Source organism: Lissotriton vulgaris, chromosome 8 (genome assembly GCF_964263255.1).
Source record: "Lissotriton vulgaris chromosome 8, aLisVul1.2, whole genome shotgun sequence".
Classification (NCBI taxonomy): domain Eukaryota; kingdom Metazoa; phylum Chordata; class Amphibia; order Caudata; family Salamandridae; genus Lissotriton; species Lissotriton vulgaris.
The window spans coordinates 233,418,465-233,440,110 of record NC_141696.1 but is presented as its reverse complement, the minus strand read 5'-3'; the positions used below and the strand labels follow the sequence as shown (position 1 = coordinate 233,440,110).

Here is a 21,646-nt window from a genome sequence, read left to right as displayed (position 1 = left end):
AGAGATGCACTTCTTGCCCTCCCATTGTTATTTATGGCCCTGGAACGCCCTCTAGTGGGTCACGTGTTTCACATGTCTCTTTTCAATGCATTAGTCATTTTAGCTAATTTAGTCCAAAATTGTCCTTTAAATGCACTTTTGATTGAATCTTTTTCAAAATGTTCACAGGGCAGGGGAACCTCCTATCAAATCCCTACTTGCATGAAGACTCCCTTGCTGAAATTCAGTTCGGGTATTACATCTGAGTTTCAGAAGTGCCAGTTGAGGAAGTGGGCGGAGCCAATAGAGTAATTGGGTGGAGGAAGTGGGTGGATCCAAGGAAGAAGTGGGTGTGGCCTCCTCAAAAATGTTGAGCGCCTGGATTTCATATTTTACAAATTAAGCACTGCCCCCATAGAACTAAATGCAGCCCAGTCAGTGGCCATCCCATCGGCAACACTGCAACTGAAAGCAAATATTGAATGGATTTGTATATTGGGTTGCTGCGCTGTATCAGCTGCACTGCACGTCGTCAACAACACTCTTCTTCTTCACCAAAGGACTGGAGACGGTCTCAGACTGTAACAGAGTGTGTGAACAAGACTGCATACAGTAATCTGGCAATTATATGTAATTTACTTTGACATGACACATGAAGTGCAGACTTCAGTGATGTAAGTTGGCAGTGTAGTGTAGACCCGGTCGGGATAAAAAGGTGCCCGTGCTAAGCACCAGAAAGCACCGGCACAAATTAAGCACTGCAGCAGGGTCCTAAATAGGGATACTCTACAAGAGAATACAGGGGTTGGCCTTTAGATGTCGATTCCTAAGCACCATCACAACAATAGAAGCACATATATCTTAAAAAAGTGCTTACCTTAGAACGAAGTTATTGGTCTGAAAATTATAAAAATTTATGTTATTTTTACAAATTTGTATTGGATTTATTCTGAGTGTATGTATCATTTATTGTTTCTGTGAGTACAACAAATGCTTAGCACTGCCATCTGATAAGCCTAACTACTCTCCCACACTACCACAAATAGAGCATTAGTATTATCTACTATTGTCTCTGTGCACCAATCTGGGACCTACTGGACTCTCTGCACAGTGTACTTAGTGTCAGTACACTATATATATAGAGAACCAGTGCCCAACAGCTGCTGTGCAACATGTCTTAAAAACAAACTGACAAAAGCAATAGATGTTGCGTAGGCTTTGCCAATGCTTGTTAATTTTCTTAACATGTAAGTGTGACATACTGTTTAAATATTTAATCTTCTTAAAATTGTGAATTTTTATGTTCCTATAAAACGAAACAAAAGGAAACAAACGTGAAGTAAAGCCTTGCTGTGTTAGTGCCCTAGTTGCAAGCTTCTGAAATAACCTTGCTAAAATGCCTCACCTTCACATAAGCTCCCTGCTGAATTATTTTGTCTAGACAGTTCTCAGACATAAGAAGGCCCAGTGCCTCTGAGGGACCATACAGATTGCCATACAGACTGCAGAAGGCAGTGCTTGCTTTGTCACCTCATAGTCAACTATGATTGAAGAGGAGGCGGCTTATGGCATAAAAGGTGTAAAATATTCGTTCGACCCAGAAACAAATATCAAACAGCCAGTTGACCACATTATCCTATGTACTTTTATTGTATGTATACAATAATCTTTAATGCTGAACACATGCATTTCCTGAACAAATGTCCAATCAGTTTGGTACAAAACAGTATGTGCCCGACCCACAAAGCTTTGTGCGTAAGGGACAGCTACAAAGGAAAGAGTCTGAAAGTCTGCATCTAAATCTGACAAGTGACTCGTAGAGGCAGCTTTGAATGCCGGGGTGTCGTTCACCTCTGCACTCGTGCCTCTGGAGGGGTCATTCTTGGCAGTCATCTGCTGTCTTTAGTTTGCGTATACCCCCATTAGGCTTTTCTCAGGCCTGCGGTGCGTGCTCTGACAGAGAGCTCTCGTAGGCCTTCTAGCAAGTCATCTAGATGCACACTCCAGCCAATGGGGGTTCCAGAATCTGCCAGTCACTGTTCTGGGCTCTATTGGCCAATGGAAGTTCCAGAATCTGCCAGTCACTGGTCTGGGCTCTATTGACCAATGGGAGTTCCAGAATCTGCCAGTAACTGATCTGGGCTCTATTGGCCAATGGAAGTTCCAGAATCTGCCAGTCACTGCTCTGGGCTCTATTGGCCAATGGGAGTTCCAGAATCTGCCAATCACTGATCTGGGCTCTATTGGCCAATGGGAGTTCCAGAATTTGCCAGTCACTGCTCTGGGCTCTACTGTAGGTGCTGCGCGTGAAAATCAGTGCAGCTGTCCGCAGTGTGTGTTTTAAGGCTCAACAAATATTGGAACAGTCCACCTTTTGTCACATATTCTAATGGAACTCTGGGCCGCCCCCTGCCCTGAGAATGGGTGGAGTGCAGAATATCGAGTAGGGAATATCATGGTACCTTAATACTGTAGCCAAAATATCAAGAACAATCATATCAGCAGGTAAGTAGTGATAGATTGTCTATACCTAACTCCACATATACGTACCTTTAAGGTACATGGACGTGGAGTTATGAAAAGTAAATATATACTTCCTTAATGCACTGGGGAAACATCCTTTATTACGAAGCCAGAATCACGCTGTGCCTTTCTAACAGCAGCAATATAACAAATGCATTCGTTTAGGAGGGAAGTTCTTACAACAACTTGATTTAGGGGGTGCATTGGTAGAGTGGTATTGGATTTTTAGTTCAACACCTTCCCTACTGTTGCGCAGACTGGGGTTGGAATAGTAAATTATACTATTCCTAAGTCCATTGTCCCCCTAAGGCAAGTCATAGTAACAACTTTCATGCTAAAGGAGCACGTCATAAAGACGCGTTCATTCTAATGTGGCTTTGTAAAGACATGTGTGCCAAATGCATGCAGGATTCCGTCATATATTCATGCACTGACCTTCCGATATTATTTTGCCCTCGATATTTTGGCTATGATATTAAGGTATAATGAGATTCCCTACTTGATATTCTGTACTAAAACTCTAGGAATACCTTCCTTATGACTGGCAGTTATAGTGACAGGAAATGTGGTGTTAGACTTCCTTATAATTATTTGCCTTTCCAAAATTCAATATTTATACTACAACAGCATGGGTTTGAATAATGCAGTAGTGCGCAGGAGGAGTCTCTTTCTATGGAGGTAACTGTTTGTATCTGTATTTCGTGTTAGTTAGCATCTCAAACACAAATATAATTGGGTTACCTCCAAATGTTTTACATAGGACTATATACAGAAGGTGGTAGGCTATACCAGTCACTGGGGAAATCTCCCCTTCCCATCTTCTCTCCTGGTGACTTACCTGTGATATATTCACCACGTATTCTTTTTTATTCTCATTTCCATGCCAGGGGATACGGTTTTGCTACCCTTAATTTAAAGTTGCTTCTTCCATTCCATGCCTGACCCCCATGCATTATCTTTTTGCTTTAATATGTCTGTGCTTGCTGGGTCAACAGTGGCATATCTCCTGGTTTTGTTACTGACCACAACCCAACTTTGTTTTTTAGATTTGTGGTCTTGGTTCTGCCCCCTTTCACATGGCATTTCTCAACCCTTTCATTTCCAGTCAGTCCGGCCATTATGCTGCACAGGTAGCGGTGGTGAATCTTACTCTGTTGCACTCTCAACAGGGCATTGACATAGAGTTTGTTTTATGAGATGGCCTTAAACATAGGGGAGAGTGGTGCAGAAGTCCTCAAATTGATGGAGATGGCTATTGAGAGAACTGAAGCAACAATAGCAGCAACTCGGTGCTGCCTGAACCAGTCGCACAGCTTCAAAGAAGTAACTTGCAAAACTTTTTGTATTCCAGATTCAATGATTTATTCCATAGTTCTCAAAGTTCATCCATAGTTGTCAAAGTTCATCCAGCTTGACTTTTTCATTCACGATAAAAACTGTACAAAAGCCCATTTGCTTCACATGAGGCAGTTGTGCCAATCCAATTGAGAGAACTGCCAGATTTTTGGTCTGGAGCTTGGGTGTGTCAGTGAAAAGTGTGGTAGGGGGGAAAGTAACCTGGATTGTCTGGGGGATGCGGCAAGGGCTAGCCCTGTTAAAGTAGAACCTAGTAAGCAGACAACATTATCATTAACTCGGCGAGGCGAGGTGTAAAGGCACAAAGAAATACGAATCCTAATATGAGGAACATTTAGAGATATCTCTTGCATATGGGGGTCACACTGGTAGCAGAGATGAACATGCCAATAAATGAGCAGTCCAGTGCTGGCAGGCAGTCTATGATTTTGGCATTAAGGTGTGGAATGAAAGAAGATCTGGGACTCTTTGGTGTGTTGATTGTAGGGGAAACCAAGTGCTAAATAGCATTGCATAGAAGAAGTGGTGAGGGAGATAGGAGAAGAACCACACAATGACTAATATGCAAATGGTCTGATATGAGGCCACCTGAGAGGGTGCATGCATTGCATGTGATGCCCAACAGTTTTTAGTTGACAAAAATATTTACTGATGACTGTATCAAAATGAACAAATATATGAAGGGTATAAAGTTACAATAATCGAGAGAGCCCCCTGTTGCAGGATCCATTTAATTAAAGAGCAGCTGCAGGAGTTTGGTTAGACAACTGTCTGTGAGGGATTTGGGGGGAAGTAGTAGAGACATTGGATGTAAGTTTAACTATGTGGATGATTACAGATCTGTTAGACCTGTCAGCCTCAGGGTGGTGTTCACACCAACCTTTTGTCTTCATCCCCATTTATGTGCTGCTGTCGTTTTTGCAGGCCTTAGAACTTTGTGCACTTTACCACTGCTAACCAGTGCTAAAGTGCTTGTTCTCCATGGAACCAGGGCCTATAAATTAAATGCTACTATTGAGCTTGCAGCACCGGTTGTGCCACCCACTTAAGTAGCCCTTTAAATATGTTTCAGGCCTGCCATTGCAGAGCCTGCATGTGCAGTTTTATTCCGTCATTTCAACCTGGCAAATGAAACCTTTAGCGAGGCCGAAACCTTCCTTTTTAATACATACAGGTCACCCTCGGATCGGCACTAGCTAGCCCAGAGGGCAGGGTGCAATGTAATTAAAAAGTAGGACATCTACTTTACGTTTTGCATGTACTGGGAGTGAAAAACTCCTAAATTTGTTTTTCACTACTGCAATGCCTATCTCTCCCATAAGATAACATTGGAATTGCCATATTACTTTTTATAAGTGTCATTTTCAAATAGAAAGGGATCACCAGTTCATTTTTGGTGTCTCTGGAATCACAATTTAAAAACCTAACTTATGATGAAGTCGGATTTCTAAATTGCAGTTCTGAACATGTCACTTTTAGAAAGGTGATATTTTCGTGCCAAAGCCATTTAGTGTCTGTAACTTGTCTCTGGTCACATACCTCGGTGCAGCTGAGATTGGAACTTTGTGTATTCCTCCTAGACATCCACACACAGGGAGCTTAGGTGCGCCTAGATCGATCATCACTGGCAGATGGGAGGGAGAAGCTGGGCACAGCACCACTTATACATGAATAGGGCCCGCCTCCACACAAAGGGCTGCATACCCCTTATAGTTAGTCAGAAGCCAGGGTATGGAATGCAGGATGCATGGGGACTTCTGAGGGAGACCTATAGAAGCTTTCTCCCCACTTCAAAGACACAATTGGGTATAAGTGCTGGACCTCAGACACCAACTCTTCAGTACACTTCTGAACCTATGAATACTCTGCCAGGAAGAAATACTGCTGTGCTGCTTCAAAGGCTTGGTGTATGCTGGAACCACGAGTTCCTCAACAATGACTCCCTAAACCACACGTTCTGTAGTACGACTGCTTCTCAAACACAATTTTTTTAAATCACACATTCTTTTACTATGAAATTTAATTGTAAAGGATTGCATGGTAAACCCACCCCTCAAAAAAACGACCCCCTCCAACTGCCTAAAAACGACCCCATACTCCCCCACTGCCTACCCCCTATAAGCTTACACAAACCCTCCCACCTCCCAAAAACTAACACTAACCCCTCCCACACCCTTAAAACTAACACAAATCCCTCTCACCCACTAAAATGAACACAACCCCCTCCCAGCCCTAAAAACTATTACAAGCCCCCAACCTCCTAAAAACGAATACAAACCCTCCCCACTCCCTTAAAACTAACTCGAACCCCTCCCACCCCCTAAAAGCTAACACACACCCCTCCCACCCCCTAAATATGATCACGAACCTCCAACCCCTGAAGACTAATTCTAGACCCCTCATCCCCCTAAAACGGACTCAAACCCCTCCCACCCCATTAAAACTAACACAACCCCCACACTCCTTAAAATATATCCCAAACCCCTCCCATCCCCATAAAACTAACATCCAACCCCTGTTCCCCACCCCCAAATTCCTCTTACCTGTCCTGTTCCTCCGATGCTCCAATCAACTCCGCCCATCCCGAACACTAGACCTGTCTTAGCCTGAACCAGGCACATGTGTGGTTCAGGCTAAGCCGTTGTTCGGGCAAGTCGTTGTTCAGCCTGCGTGACTCTGGAACTCATTCCGGAGTCGATGTTCAGGATGTTCCCCACAAGGACTGCCACTCTGTTGAACTGCTGTTCTACAGGAAAAGCCACTCTGCTGTGCTGACCTGCTGCCCTCTTGTCTAGGGAAGAACGAAACCTGCAAGTGATTTAAAGGGCTAGTCTGCTGGCCTCCTGATCTGAGCTTCAGTGACATTAAAGGTTCCCTAACCAGCTCCTAGACCCAGCTGCAGTAAGTTAATAACCCTCAAGTGGTGCCTCTAGATACTTGGTGTGGTTCAACGCTCTTAAAATCAAGCCTTTAGTACCTTTGCGACCATGAACGGGCTGTTAGCACCAAATTCACGCTGCTCGTACTGAATTTTAACATGTGCAGCCCCCAGCCGATCTCTTCGCACAGCAAGCATCAATCCCCCATGGAGCACTGCCACCTTGAAGCTCCAGACAACCCGTCTGCGATGCTCAGCTTGCTTTTCACACCACACCAACAACTGCTCCCTGCAACCCTCTCCAATGCAAACTGACTCTTGGCACAAAACTTGAGAAGATAAAACTTCAGCAAGGCTAATCTGGGATTGTATCCAATCCGCAGTCCATTGGGTAACATTTTTTTACTTTTACCCTGTCCAGTGCAACCAGATAGCTGTGGTTGGTGACTTCTGCTTTAGGCACAACTTCTTTAAAAATTCATAAGTCCGGTTCTACTAATTGGATTTTTGTTGTTTTGATCTTGTTTTATTTATTAAATTAAACACTATTTCTCTAACCTAGTGTGGGATCCTTTTGTGTTGTGTGTTAACAGTTTTACTGTTTGAAGTGTTGCACAAATAGTTTACACTTTGCCTACAAGTTAAGCCTGACTGCTCTGTGAGAAGCAACCAGGGGCTTGAGCACAGGTTAAATTAGGGTTTGATTTTACCTTACCCTGGCAAGGATTGCTGTTGCTGCATGACCAGAGCTCACACCCCAGTCAACCAACAACCCAATGTCTTACAAGATGTTTTAAAGCAGGTTGAATATATGTGAGAAGGTAAACACCTGAATGTGTGGCTTAAAAATGGAAATGTGCATGAAAGGAAAGCACAGATTTGTGTAGATGTAAAGGATTCAAGGGGTCATTTTAATTACATTTTAAATGCCAACATAGTGATATCCCCTGCTCCCTTCATTAGCCCATAGCCTATCAATACAAGGCTCCAAATGGATCCCTCTGCTTTCTGTCAAATCCTTCCCGATCTTAAAGGGTTTCTGGGGGAACTCCAAGACAGATATAATGGATGTTCAAATCCAATGCAGTGGCCCATGCCACTGGCCCAAACCTCCACAAAGTGGACCTCTGTTTCCTTCCATGCCCTAGCAATATCCCTCTTGGCAATAATTAAACCAGGCCACAATAGTGCCTTCTGGTAATGTGTGCCCCCCCAAGTCATCTTTCATATGGAGAACAATGAGTTTGGGGTCCCGGGGAATGTCCCATCCCAGCACTCTGTCAAGCTTCCTCAACACACCACCCCAGAAGTGGGTCAGTACCGGGAAGTGCCAGAACATGCGGGGCAAGTTCCCTTGTGAATCACAACACCTTAGGCAGTTGCCCACTGGGATAAGGCTTATGCGGTGGAGCCGTCCTCTTGAATAATACGCTCTGTGAAGCACTTTCAGCTGAGTCAACCAGAATTGGGAGGCTATCACAGCCCCTCTGGGTGTTTCCCTCCAATCATCATCATCTGGTGGACCCAGTCCCCCCCAGGCTTTCGGCACCTCAACCATTGAGTCCATTATGTTGCACAGTAGCATTTTATGTTTCTGACAGTTGGTGCTCCTTGAGATTTGTGAGTAGGATTTAGGCTTCTGATGGGGACGATTCAGGGATATCATCCGCTGATTGTATAGTGGGGAGTAGGGCGTGACGGAGCTGTAGGTATCGGTAGATCTATGCACAATGCATGTTGTACTTGCATGAAGGTCTTGGAAGGACTTAAGTGTTCCTGGCTGAAGCCCATCCCTCATCGTTGAGATGCCTATAGTGTCCCAGGCCGAAAACCTCATAGTGCCGTCACCTGTCGCAGTATAGTGCCCTGCCACATCGGAGTCTCTAAAGTGATATGATCTGCTTAGTCCATCACCTTAGGGCCACATTCCAGATCTCAAACACCACCCGTGTGGCGGGTGGGAGAATCACAGGAACAACCCACTGTACAGCAGGCGTATGAGGTCCCAACCACCGAACAACCGCCCCTCCGCCGCATACACTGAGTCTGCAAAGCTGGCGAACCACAAATCATTCACAACCAGCAAATGTGCCACCCAGTAGTATCGGAGCATGTCAGGTGTGACCAACCAACCTTCCAAGGCTTGTTTGCAACATTTCCCTAGACCAATGCGGGGCATACCGCTTCCCACAGTAACAGCCTGTGCATTGATTTTCTTGAAGAAATATTTCTCTATCAGGAATGGATAGTTTTGCTTTTGTTAAAGCAGGCTTGGCAGGGAAATAATCTTAAAAATGGCTGAGCACCCAATTAGAGATAGGAGCATAGTGGAACAAAATCTGACATCTCGTCCTTGGCCAGCCAACTGACCATGTCACATAAGCAGTAACCTAGGCCCCAAGATACTTAAACCCAAGGGGAAGGATCTGTATCCCCGCTGCCCACAGCATAACAACCTGATAGGAAGAAATAGGATAATTTGCAGATTTTTGGGCAATAATTACCAGAGTAGGATCCAAAGACACTAAAGATCTTGAGCCCTCAGGGGCTTGACGTATGCGGGTCATCCAAAAACAAAAGGGCAACGTCGGCATAGAGAAAGATCCTATCACTTACCTCTTCGGTCCACTGAAAGCTCCTGTAGGAGCGAATTGACCCTCACCCATGCCTCCAGGGGCTCCATTGCCAGTGCAAACAGCAGAGGTGACAGGGGACAACCTTGGCGAGAGCCACGTGTTACCGGGAAGCACTCCATCATCAACCCTCCAACCCGTAGCCTGGCTACTAAATTGGTGTAGAGAATGCACACATATTGCACAAATTTGTGACCAAAGTCCACCATGGTCAACCATGGTCAGAAGGGTGAACAAAAATACCCAATACACCGAATCAAAGGCCTTTAAAAAATCGATGGACAAGAGGGCCCTATGACCTTGATAAGCCCCATTTAGGGCGATTGAATGATGAACTCTTCGTTGGTTGGTGCGAGTAGCATGGTGAGGCATGAACTCAGACTGGTTGGGGTGAACCAGTTGGTTGAAGATGCTCGCCAGCTGGGTGACCAGCATTTTGACCCAGATTTTCACTTTCGAATTAAAGAGCAAAATTGGCCTGAAATCTCTGCAAAGAGTGCCCTCTATACCTGACTTCGGCAGTACCACAATCTCTGCGCTCCTGTGTTCTGGGGGTAGTTCACCTCTCTCCAAGGCCTCAAAAGTAGTGGATAGGGTTGTGGCAATGCCAGGTGCCAAAACTCAGCTGGGTAGCCATTGGATCCAGGCACTTTACCAACATGATTCTGAGCCAGAACTGCACATAGTTCATAACATGTAACATCTGCCCCCTGAGCCTCAAGTTATTCGGGGTTCAAACAAGGCATCGGCAGATCTGATATAAATTAAAGTAGGTCTCCGCTGAGCCCCAAGGGATCAACGCTGTACAAAGAGCTGTAGTATGGTGCGATGGCATTCACATTGGGTTCACTTCCAGTCACCCATCATCTCTGGAGGTGCTCAGCCAGTGCAGCGATTTGCTGGCCTTATCGCCCCATTGGTACATCCTACTGTCCATGGACAGCCACACCTCAATCACCTTCTGAGTGAGCTCTTGTTGAAGCAGGGTCTGATTATGCAGAGAGTCCGGCAATAGGGAGTCTTGCTGTGTGGACAAGTATTGGTGTTCCAATTCATTTACACAGTGTGCAAGGTCTCTAACTTTTTGTCCATTTCTGTATTTTTGACCTTTAGAGTAGCTAATAATATGTCCCCAAAGGGTGGCTTTCTGAGACTCCCAAACCGTGATATGAGAGGTCACAGAACCCTTATTGATGGTAAGAAAATGCTGACAGGTACTTCGACGCAACTCCCAGAAATTATCTTTTTGAAGAAGCCATCGGTCCAGTCACCCCCTCATCCCTGCCTCTCCTGATGCCCAAGCCAGCTCCGTCACCACTGGCGAGTGATTCGACAGTTCCCAGGCCCCCAACCTAACATCGACTACCCGATGGCCCTCCTGGCTTTCCATTATAAGTAATATAATCAAGAGAAGGAGTGATGTGTACCTGAGTAAAAGGTATATCCTCCTCAATGGAGTGGTGCCCCGCCACACATCCATCAGATTTCAGTTGTTTGCAAAGGTAGCCAGGGCGGCCAAAGAGTGATCCAGGGTCATGTCACAGACTCCATTAAGATCACCACCTATTATCCATGGTGCCTCCGGTAATTCTTTTATGTGGTCCCCAAGTTTAACTTGGAATTCAGGACACAGATCAGCAAAAGGGGAAGTCCATGGAGTGTGCCCATCACTGCCATATAGCAGCCCAAGCCATTGTGCCATACTTTAGAGACTGCTAAGGGGACATGTCCCTAGATTAAGAAGGCTCTGCCTCAGTAGTCTCAATGAAACCCAGAGTGGTACACCTCCGTATAGCCTTTATGGGCCAAGAAGGGGCATTTCTTACTCAAAAGATGGGTCTCCTGTACCATTAATATGTCTGCGTTTGTCAGCAGGATTGCCCTGAGAAATGCTTTTCTCTTGATTTTATCTAGCATCCAATTAACATTCCACAACAAGAGTGCGAGTTTATTTGGTGCCTGTTCTTGGGGCCTGACCGTTGATGAGGGTGAACAGTATCCCATGTGTGAGTGTTTATCGTGTCTGAGGATCATGTATGTCCCACCTGACTCCACGCTCAGTTCTCACATCTGAAAAGAAAACACAAACAAGAACAAAATCACAACATCCCCTCTCACCTGCACCACCCCCCATAATTCGAGAACTGGAAGTACCTGTTGTGGTGCGACTAGGGACTGACGCCAACAGGGCACTGTATGATCTGCAACAACTCTTCCGCCCATATCCAGCTCCCCAACACAAACCATCCTCAACTAAAATAACCTTGTGGAGGTTCTGTCTTAGAGAATACCGAGGCCCAAGCAGTGTGATACATGTCTACATCACCCACTATTGATACTCTCGGAGAGTACTTTGAGTTCTGCTGGTGATGCCTGTGGTGAGTCCTTGGGTCGTTGATGACAGAGAGTGTTGTGTGTCCATCTTCTGGAGTGGGCGAGTCCCTTTGGGGAGCAGTGCAGTCAGGACCCAAAGACTGGGCCCTCCACTCTCTCCACCTTGAGCATTTGTACCAGGTGTATGCCATTCTCTTTGTGGGCCACCATTGCCCCCTTGGGATCATTCCCAATTTTTCCAGAGGTGAAGTGTCTGCTGTGTACCGCTGAGGTCTCTCCTTGATTCAGCCCCACACTGCCTCAGGAGAATAAAAAAAATCATCTTACCCTGAAAACGTACCTTCAGATGGACTGGAAATAAAAACATGCATGTAATCGCCGTGGCTCTCAGTTTTTGCTTAGCATCCTGCAACGGAATAGCCCTGCTGTTGTCCCTTCAAGGAATAGTCCGAGAATATCATCACCGGAGTGCATTGATAAGTCATCTGGCTGGCCTTTGCGCCGCCCTGAGGACAGCATCTCTATCAGCATAATTGAGCACTCGCACAATAAATGGTCTGGTAGGGGATCCCGACAGGGAGCCTGGCAATAAGCACTCTGTGCACCTGTTTCACAATGAAGCAGCCTGACACATCGTCCTTGGGGACCCAGGTGTCCAGCCAGTCCCACATTAATTGCATTGGCGTGGAACCCTCCGCTCCCTCATAAATGCCGGCCACACAGGGATTGCTCCTTCGGGACCTCTAATCCACATCTTCAACATGGGCCGGCAGTTGTCCCACCAGGTGTTGCAGAGTGGCTAAGCATTCTTCATGCAGTTTGACAGTCTTTTCAGTCTCGAACAGTCTGCCCTTCACTTCAGTGACTCTGCGAATAGCATTCCTGAGGTCTTGTCTAATCATTGTGAGATCCACCATCTTGCCCTCCAAAGTAACCTCTTGGTTTGCATGTAGATTAGGCAAGGTCTTTGGGTCACTTTCCAGTTAGGGATGTCCTACTTCCGCTCCTGTCTCCCCATTGGATCATGCTGCTTGGGGTATTTGTCAATTTTCTGATGGGAGGTCGCTTGTGTCATGTTGATGTTGCTGTGGAGTAGGCTTGCTGAAAAACTCAACTTAGGTAGAGATGACACAACTACCCTCAGGCATGCGCCAGTACTTATCCCCAGTCTTGGTTCAAGGCGACGTCCTCAGTGCCAGTTGGCCGGGACCTTTTACAGTGTCCATAGACTGTCTTTAGCAAGCCACCACAGCCCCTTTAATGGAATGTCAAGAGGGGAGAGAGGAAAGCAGGCAGTCGACCCAGCCCCTGGGCACACAACCTCAAGTCCAACTCTGGGCTATGGCCACCACCAAAGTCACCTGCAGTGCCTCACCAGCATATTGGGGTGCCGTGTACGTGGACTCACACAGTGTCTCAAAACGAGACAGGCGTAAAAACCGGGGCCAACACTGCCACTGCCAAATCCAGTGCATCAGGGCTCCATGTTGCGGCCCTCAGCAGTCATGAGTCTCATCACCAATGTCTGCGCATGAGGCCAGAGAGTGTGGGCCAGGCAAAAGATATGGCATGTATCACGCTTCCAGACAGAATGTAGTGAGCATGCTTGAGGTCTTGTGTAAGTGTTATGGGCCAGGTCAGGCCAAGTAGATGCAATAGGGGGGCCAATAGAATTTGTAGAGTCCAGGCAAAAGCCCTCAGGGGAACCCACCAAGGACCGCTTGCCCTTGTTTGCTTTTGTACACTGGTCTCTCCTGCAACAACAGTGTTGATGGCCCTTCAGGGACAGGGACTTATGTTGGATACGAGGGGACTTGCCATGATGCCCCTTCCCCAGTCTAGTCATAGGGTGGCCCACCGTGTAACACACCTCACCAGCACTACAATGGTGGGGCCCTGTCACTCACCTATAGCTCCCCAGGCCTTTCTCCTGCCAGCGGTCAAATGCGGTCATGTCTCTCACCCTACCGACTCAGCTCAACATCATTTCGCTCCTCTGGGCCCAACAGCCCCTCCAGCAATGTATCTCAGCGCTGGCGCAGCATAGGAGCCCCACGGTCAAGCAACCATGCCGATCGCATTGCCCCTCAACCGTGGTGACGCATGCAGGCCCCATGCTTTTATCAGGACAATATGGGGGCAAACAGTGAGTGGGCAAAATCTCCGACCCTGGAGGCGCTCTCTGATGCATCTACCGTCTACCGTCCACCGTCGGTGCTCCGAAGGACCCTCTTCTCCGATAATGTTCACAGCAGCAGCCCACAGAGCCCTCTGCAATATGGCCGTCTCAAGTCCGACAGCCGACCTCTGTCCCCGGTGCCCAAATCACGTAGGGAAAATGCGTGGGTGATGATACTGCAGATCACTACCATCAAGGAGCTCAACCCACGTCGGATGACAGGTCACCATGTTGCTGGTGTAGCTACGTCCCATGTATTAGCTACTTTTACGGCTTTGCCTTTTTAAATTCCGCCTCACGTGCAACCTCAGCTCTTGTAGAAAATGTATTGTTATTACCAAACATATTTTATGATTACAAGGAAGACTAATGACTATTGATTTAAATGGAATATGTTTTACATAGTTATCTACTAACAACATGTTCTTTCAAACTTGTAATTTATAATTCTGTACTGTGTTTTTATGTCTTTTTAAATCTATGGCATACACAGCCCCTGAATTTGCCACTCTACTGCATTTCTATATTTCTTATCCATCCTTGCTCGAATCATCTTTAAAACAAGCAGCATCATCTACAAAACCATTCGATTTATCTGGCTGAGAAACTAAACCCCTCAGACTGACAGTCCAGGAGCCAAAATATCATCAGTTTGGAGATAACAATGTATAAGAAGAAAAATGAAGACAGGCATTCACCATCTATGCTATAGGGACTACTAATCTCTTCAATATTAGAACTGCACAAAAGTCATTCAGAGAAGACGAAGACTCATCTCTTCAGGCAAAATTAGGATAACTTTATGTAAGCAGGACTGCTCTACCTCCACACAAAAACAACCACTTAAGTACAACAAGAAGTTGTTTTGTGAGGATAGGCACACAGCTTTTATTTGCCATGAGCACATGACAACTAAGGTACAACCAATTTGAAGATAATACCGACAGAAATGAGGAATAAAATAGGTAGTCTGGCGAGCTGGTATTCCCATCTATTTCCAAGCACACTAAGTTTGTTTGCACAAATGGTATAGGTGAGCAGCTTAATAGGCCTGCCATGGATATCTTTCTGCAAACCGTAAATCACAGATATGAATAGTTCCAGATCCACTGACTCTTTCATCATTCAATGGGTATTACAATTCCTGGGCTTGGTGGCCCATGCACATGTTTTGCTCTGGGCTCCGCCAAGGCCAGTGACAGCACCGTCTATTATGGGATTGCACATTTGTTAAAATGGCAAATAAAAACCAAAGGCAGCTGCTGAGAAATTAAAGCAGTGGGGCAAATATTTTTACCCACTGACAGGCATTGATAAAAACCAGCAACACCTCTAGGCTCCACAGAAAAGCTTCCAGTCGTGGTCCATCCTAACTAGTATTTATAATGGACCACGATTGAGCTCTAGAGTTGAATATGAAAGTAATGTGAGTTTCCCGCAGTGAGTAAAAATTAACTTTGAAGAAAAAATAAAAAGCGTACCTACCCACTGCCTCGGTGTTCCTCTCCGTCTCAGCAGTCCAAGACTCTGAGTGCAGACTTCCAGAGTCAACTACCTTAACCAATCTATACGCTGCTCTCATGCTGCTAATATTATTAATCAGCATGTAAGAAGCACCAGGATTGGTTGGGGCGGGCTGGTTTCATGCTCATTTAGGCACTGGAGGCCTATGCCTGCTCTCCACCTGGTTGTCTTACATAGCTCCGGTTGGAGAGGTTTAAAGTGGGCATGTCAAGCTAGCTGTCGCAAACCAGCCAGTTAAAGTGACATGTGCACTCCTCCATGCAGCTGCCAATCAGCAGCAATGGCCCCACCCTTAGATTCGACTACCAGCATGAAATAAAATGGAAATAATTACATTTTATTTGTCATGTTTGCTGTGCTCACAGTGGGAAGGGGGTAGTCCCCTAGTGGAGGAAACACCCTTCAAGAGCAAACAATGGGTATATGGACTTGCAAAGGTTTTCCTCCGCAAAGTTCTCAAGCTTCGTGAGTTATGTAAAGGTTGTGAAGCTACAAAATAAGCAGACCAAATGTGTGCTCAGTTTTCCCAGGGAAAAAAAAGATTGCAAATTAATTTGTTAGTGGTAAGTAGTTCTCACTTAAAAAATGTCATAGGAAAATCTTTCCACAAAAAAGATTATTTATAAATGCATTCTCTCAGAATTGTGGGATGATCAAATACAATCAAAGGTGAAATTATGTTCTTGCACACAAATAAAACATGTTTCTTTAAAACGTCATATTCAAGTCTTTAAGAAGCTTTACAATGTAACATTACATGGTTCATAATTAACACTTCCCATCGTCAAAGAAAAATTAATTGCTAAATACCAACTCTGAGTGTGGGTTTAGGTTTATTCAATAATTTACTTGTAATTGAGTGCAAAGTAGGTGAATTAAAAAATGTTCTCGTGCATTTGAGGCAGTCAAACATGTATGTGATTCCGTTTCCAAAAAATGCATATTGAAAGAATTCTTACCAATCGGTGTTCCAACGCCATAACCCTTAGAATCTATAAGTCCTCCAATTTGCGTGAGGTTGCAATTTCTTTGCGTGACATATTCTATGCTCGTCGACTCCATCAGCAAAGCATAGTCGGTGGTGAGCACACGCTGGATTCCCTCATCATTGTTCTTCACCAGTGCTGTTTGTTGCCTGCTACTCATAAATGCCCACATTTTTTCGTAGGTTGAAATTTTGGATTTCTGTAAATACAAAGCGCAGCAAATTAAATGTATAAATAACACATAAAACTCTATAAAGTGCCCAAGTAAAAAAATTATTTAGTATATATAAATAGTTCACAGCATAATCTCACCAACTTCAACCAGCTACTAAAGTTGTGCCTTCCACAAGAGCAGCCTACAGCCCACACAGTCTTGTGTGGGCTTGGCGGTCAGTGCTGGTTGTACTTGCTGATGCAATACATCTACGTGATGGAGTAGGGCTGATTTCAAAACATGGGGTAGGGCTGATGTCAAAACATGTCATCACACTGAGCTCCACTCCCCAGGTCCTTCATAAGTGCGGCGTTTGCAGACATGAGATGTTTTGGGTGCGGCACGCGTTGTGAGGGCGAATTAAAAACCTACCCACAACCCTACCAGAAAATTAGTGTATGCGTTACGGTCCAGTCCTTCAGCTGGCATCACTAAAATGAGTTGTTAGCTGTTATTTTATGGGTCAAGATTTGTTTGCAAGGCTTGTTAGAGGATGGTAGGAGATTTGCCATAGCCGACTAGCCGATACAGGAAGAGGGTTTAGCTTGGAATAATGAACAAATACAAGACATAGAGCATTATCCAGCCTTCTACATGTTGGGCTCTTTCCAATGATTCAGTTGCCTTTGGGATTTGCATCTGGCACAGCCTGTCAGATTGGGCTGCATTGTGCTTGCTATAGATGTTAAATACCATGAAAAATGGAGGCAGGAGGCATTCTGGGGTTGTATGTCAGAATATCATTCTACAAGAATATCATAGCTACAAAAATATGAGGATGGTACATATGATTAGATTAGTATAGATTTACTATTTAGAATTCCACGTCAATGTACATTGACGTACGTATGTGGTCAAGGCACGTATTTGTATTGGAGGTAAGTATAGTAAACTTTTACTTACCAATGTATACTTAGATTGAAGATATTTGGTAGTGGGTATTTTGACGACAAAACATTTGGAGGACGATATTGAGTCCATGCTATTGCGGAGCCCTATCACTCCAGGTCACCCTGCAATATCTCAGTGGACATAATTAAAGGCTGAAATGCTTATATGTCGTTTTTTGTCCACCTTCAGGAAAAAGGAAATTTGAAGAATGGGAACTAGAGGTGAAATAGGTAAAAATGAACTCGAAACCAAAACTATCATCAAAAGCTGCTATCTGCAGTGAGAAAGAATAATGACATCTTAAAGTTATAAAGGTTCAGTACTTCTACAGTTGACTGAGCGCACGCCTTCTCTCCACAAATGATTGATGGAGGAATGGGGACTAGAGAAATGAACTATACTGTTCAAAACTCAAAAAAACATGATACATCATAAAAATAACAATTGTTTTTTTAAGCCAAATACTAAAGAAAATGTATTTATAGACTGACAGGGGAAAGAACCGTTTAAAAGATAGATAAGAAGACACGGGATTTTCTTAAAGGAAAATAACTATGTGGGTGAGGAATCATTTTAGAGAATGTATCTTGGTGCCATGCACAAAGACAAAGGGTGATCACTTCCGAACTAGTGATGGGCTAAATTAAAGTTTCACCAACTGAGTTGACAAATGTCACACCTACTAAAATTTGCGATGTTTGTCAACCTATACAAACGCTTGCACACCAGCAAAAGTTAATTCAAAACACTTTTTTTAAAGATTTGGGTAACAATCTTCCAGCTAAAACTTTTTTCAAAAAAATTATTCGGCTAATATTGATTTAGGCCTTTTGAACAACACCTATATTTACAGAAAGTTTCCTTTAGTTATTATTTTTATATTATTTTTTAATAAACAATTCTGCACAGTTTAAAACAAAACTTCAAGAATTTATAAAGTAAAATATTTCAAAGCTTCGCACATTTCTATTCCTAAGGGTAAATTAAGGGTTGTGCCTTTGGGGAAGAAACACGCTGTGTCATTTTTGATATTTTGATCCTGGCCAATTCAGATGCATTTGGAAATAATTCAGAAAATTACACTGGTCTAAAACACAGCCGTGGAGTTGATGGTATAAAACAAAAAAAGAAATTCACTAGCAGTTTAAAGGTACAGCAAGGTTTATGTATCTTTTTCTAACATTTTAACTATTACCGGCTTGGGGAGTTTATTGAATTACACCGTACCAATAAAAGGTCTTTGTGCATCCCTCAAACTGAGACTAGATTGTTTTTTCTAATCTCCTTTGGTAACTACTTCTAAAATCCAGACATAAAACAAGCTTTTCTGGTGTTTTCCTGTGTAATTTAAACAAGCAAAAGCTCTCTAATTTAATAAGCTGGGCTGCACACAGGTGAGCTACTCAGAGATAGCTATTGAGCTACAGTAGCTCAAGAGCTACTGGTTGGAGACCACGATGAAAGGACCACTTTCTGGTAACCCTATGTGCTCACTACTTGATGAAGCATTATTTGGTATATACTGCAGGAAGCCATTGCTTCAAAACACCCTCCGAATACTTTCCATCTTAAAAATAATCTGAAATGTACTCCCTCATATTGAACATTTTCACAAAAAGGGTGGTGAAACGAAACCACTGACAAAAAAGGATGATTTCTGAATAATATGGGTATAATGTGATGCTTTAAAATCAGGTGAATGCATTATTCAACCCATCACTTAAGTAATATTCGACAAGCAGTATCCGATGAAAAAAGGGGGCTAGTAAGTTATTAAATGCTGAGCCACTTTTCATCATTTACAAAACTGTGTTGCGTGAGCCGGAGAACCCCCTTAAAGGAGAATTGAATGGCACGAAGTCGCTGAACTTGAGAAAGGAAGTGACTATGAAGGCAAATGACAAATGGCGCAAGGTTCTGCCAAGCATCAGCACTTTCTCTGCAGACTTTCCAAGCAAGCCTTACTCATGCAGCTGCCACATCGAGTTTCTTTCATTGGCTACTGACAGTTCCGCAAACTGTGGTGTTTTCACAAGCACGCGTACCTTTCCACGAGAGAATAGGCACACACATTGCCTGCATCTCAGCTGACAACCTAATTGGGATTTCAACTCAGTTTCCAACAGATAGAAGTCTGAGGAATCAATTCACTTTGTCACTTGGCTGTAGAAAGATCTACCGCTGCACTCTGCATGCCAGTAATTTGATTTTCAGCCATAAAATGTATTTTGTGACTCGAACCACCTTGAATTGTAACATCTTTTAGATGTGCTGTCTTTCATTGCAACAAAAAAACCAGAGCCTTTTTTTTTCTGGCACCCCTTTGAAACAGAGTTTATTTTGCAATCGCCACCTGCATGTGTGACCTCTTTTGGGTGCCCGAATATAGCAAATATATAATTGCCCTTAACATTCTAATTTACTCAAAACAAAAAGGTAAAATCCTCTTTTAAAGTAGTGTTTAAAGAATGTTTTCAAACAGGTGTCAAATTATAGGGGCCCATTACGATGGCGGGTGAACAAAGTCCGCCCGCCACCGTAACGGTGCACGGGACCGACCGCCAGAGGTGGGGCAGTCCCACTGTGCCCATTAGGATGCAGCCACCACCCCGGTGGACGCATCCTGCACATTTAACATTGTGGCGGGTGGTGCTGTAAGCAGCACCCGCCACAAGGTCAAATGTGCATGTTGTGCATTGGCATGCACAACGTGACAGGCACCGCGCGGTGCCTGCCACCTTGTGCATGCCAATCTAGGGGGATACCATAGGTACCCCCCTAGTGCAGAACCCACCCCCGGGGGCCCACAACGGGCCCCCAAAGCAATTCCCGATGCCACCATGGAAAAGTCTTCTCCGCCTGGCATCCTGATATGGATGGCGGTGTCTTTCAGACACCGCCACCATATAAGGCCTGAGTTCCGCCCGGCAGGCAATCGATTGCCTACCAGCAGAAATCCAATGGATGGTCTTTTAGTCTGCCGCTGAACCCCTGCCATTGTAACATGGCGGGGGTGAATGGAGGACGGGCGGGGAATGATGTAGGGCAGATCGCCACCGGCAGTCGAGAGGTGACAATCCGCCCGACATCATAATGGACCCCATAGTATTCAAAGGAGCATTTAACTGAAAAAATAAGATCTAGATTTTTAAACAAAGGTAATCAGTAAGCCGCCTGTTAAGTTTCCCAAATTAAATAAACATATGTAGGGTCATTTAGAGTTTGACAGAGCTACAGAACCATGGAAAATAGGCGGTTCTCCTGCCCTACCAGACTTTCCTTTCTCTACTCCATTTAGTGGCAGAGCCATTGTAAAACAGTGAACAGTTGGTCCATATGCAACAGGGCTGTCAGGTCATAGTGATGGTTGCCCTACCCTGTTTAGTGCAGGCCGATCGTAATGAGAGACTTGAAGGACCAGGCATTGAAATTACTCAGCTGCCCCCAAGAGGTGAGAGGAAACTTCCTGCATTCCGCGGCCACCATTTCTTTCTGTTTCCCAAGAACAAACTTGTGCTTTGGGAGTTTATAATCAAAAAAGTTTGCAAATTGGGTGAAACAAACATGGCTTCCACTCACCAAAGTGTTCTCCCATTCGGAGAAACTAAAGACCTGGAAATTACTGCCACACAGGCAAGAATCTCTAAAAATGAAAGCAGCCCTCTTCTCCGAAAGCAAACAACATGGTCTCTCCAGGCCTGGAAGAATTGCCATGACGTATTGGGCTAACCATGTTATGTTATGTTAATGGTGTTTTTAAAGCATGCTAATCACCAGTGATTGTACACAGGAGCTCCGTAGCATGTGTGTGAGGCCAACCCTAAAAGAAATCCTCAAAAAGCCAGGTCTTCAACTTCTTGCGAAATTCATGTGTAATGCAGGAGGTTGTGACAGGCTTCAGGAAGCAGGTTTGAGAAGGTGCGGCCTTTGCTCTGCTTTTGTGTTTGCGTGTGGTGTGTGCTAATGAGAGACCGGCAGAGCGGAGGTGCCTGGAAGGTTGGTGGAAGTGAATGGGGCCATTCAGGTAGGCTGAGACTGTGATGTGTAGTGCTATATAGGTGTGGGTGAGGCGTTTGATGTATGCACACTTGTATACTGGGAGGCAATGGAGTTCCCTAAGGTGTGGTGTAATGTAGGCTCTGCATGGGA

The 21,646-nt window shown here is 44.6% G+C and overlaps 1 protein-coding gene across 4 annotated transcripts in view; it reads right to left on the bottom strand.

Annotated features, from left to right (window-relative positions):
- Positions 1–21,646, bottom strand: part of GRIK1 (glutamate ionotropic receptor kainate type subunit 1) — a 959,769-nt gene that overhangs the window by 110,790 nt on the left and 827,333 nt on the right. For all 4 annotated transcript variants that reach the window (XM_086934009.1, XM_086934011.1, XM_086934010.1 and 1 more), the window contains one exon: positions 16,366–16,591. In XM_086934009.1, coding sequence (XP_086790135.1) covers positions 16,366–16,591 — 226 coding nt within the window. The remainder of the gene's footprint in view (positions 1–16,365; positions 16,592–21,646) is intronic.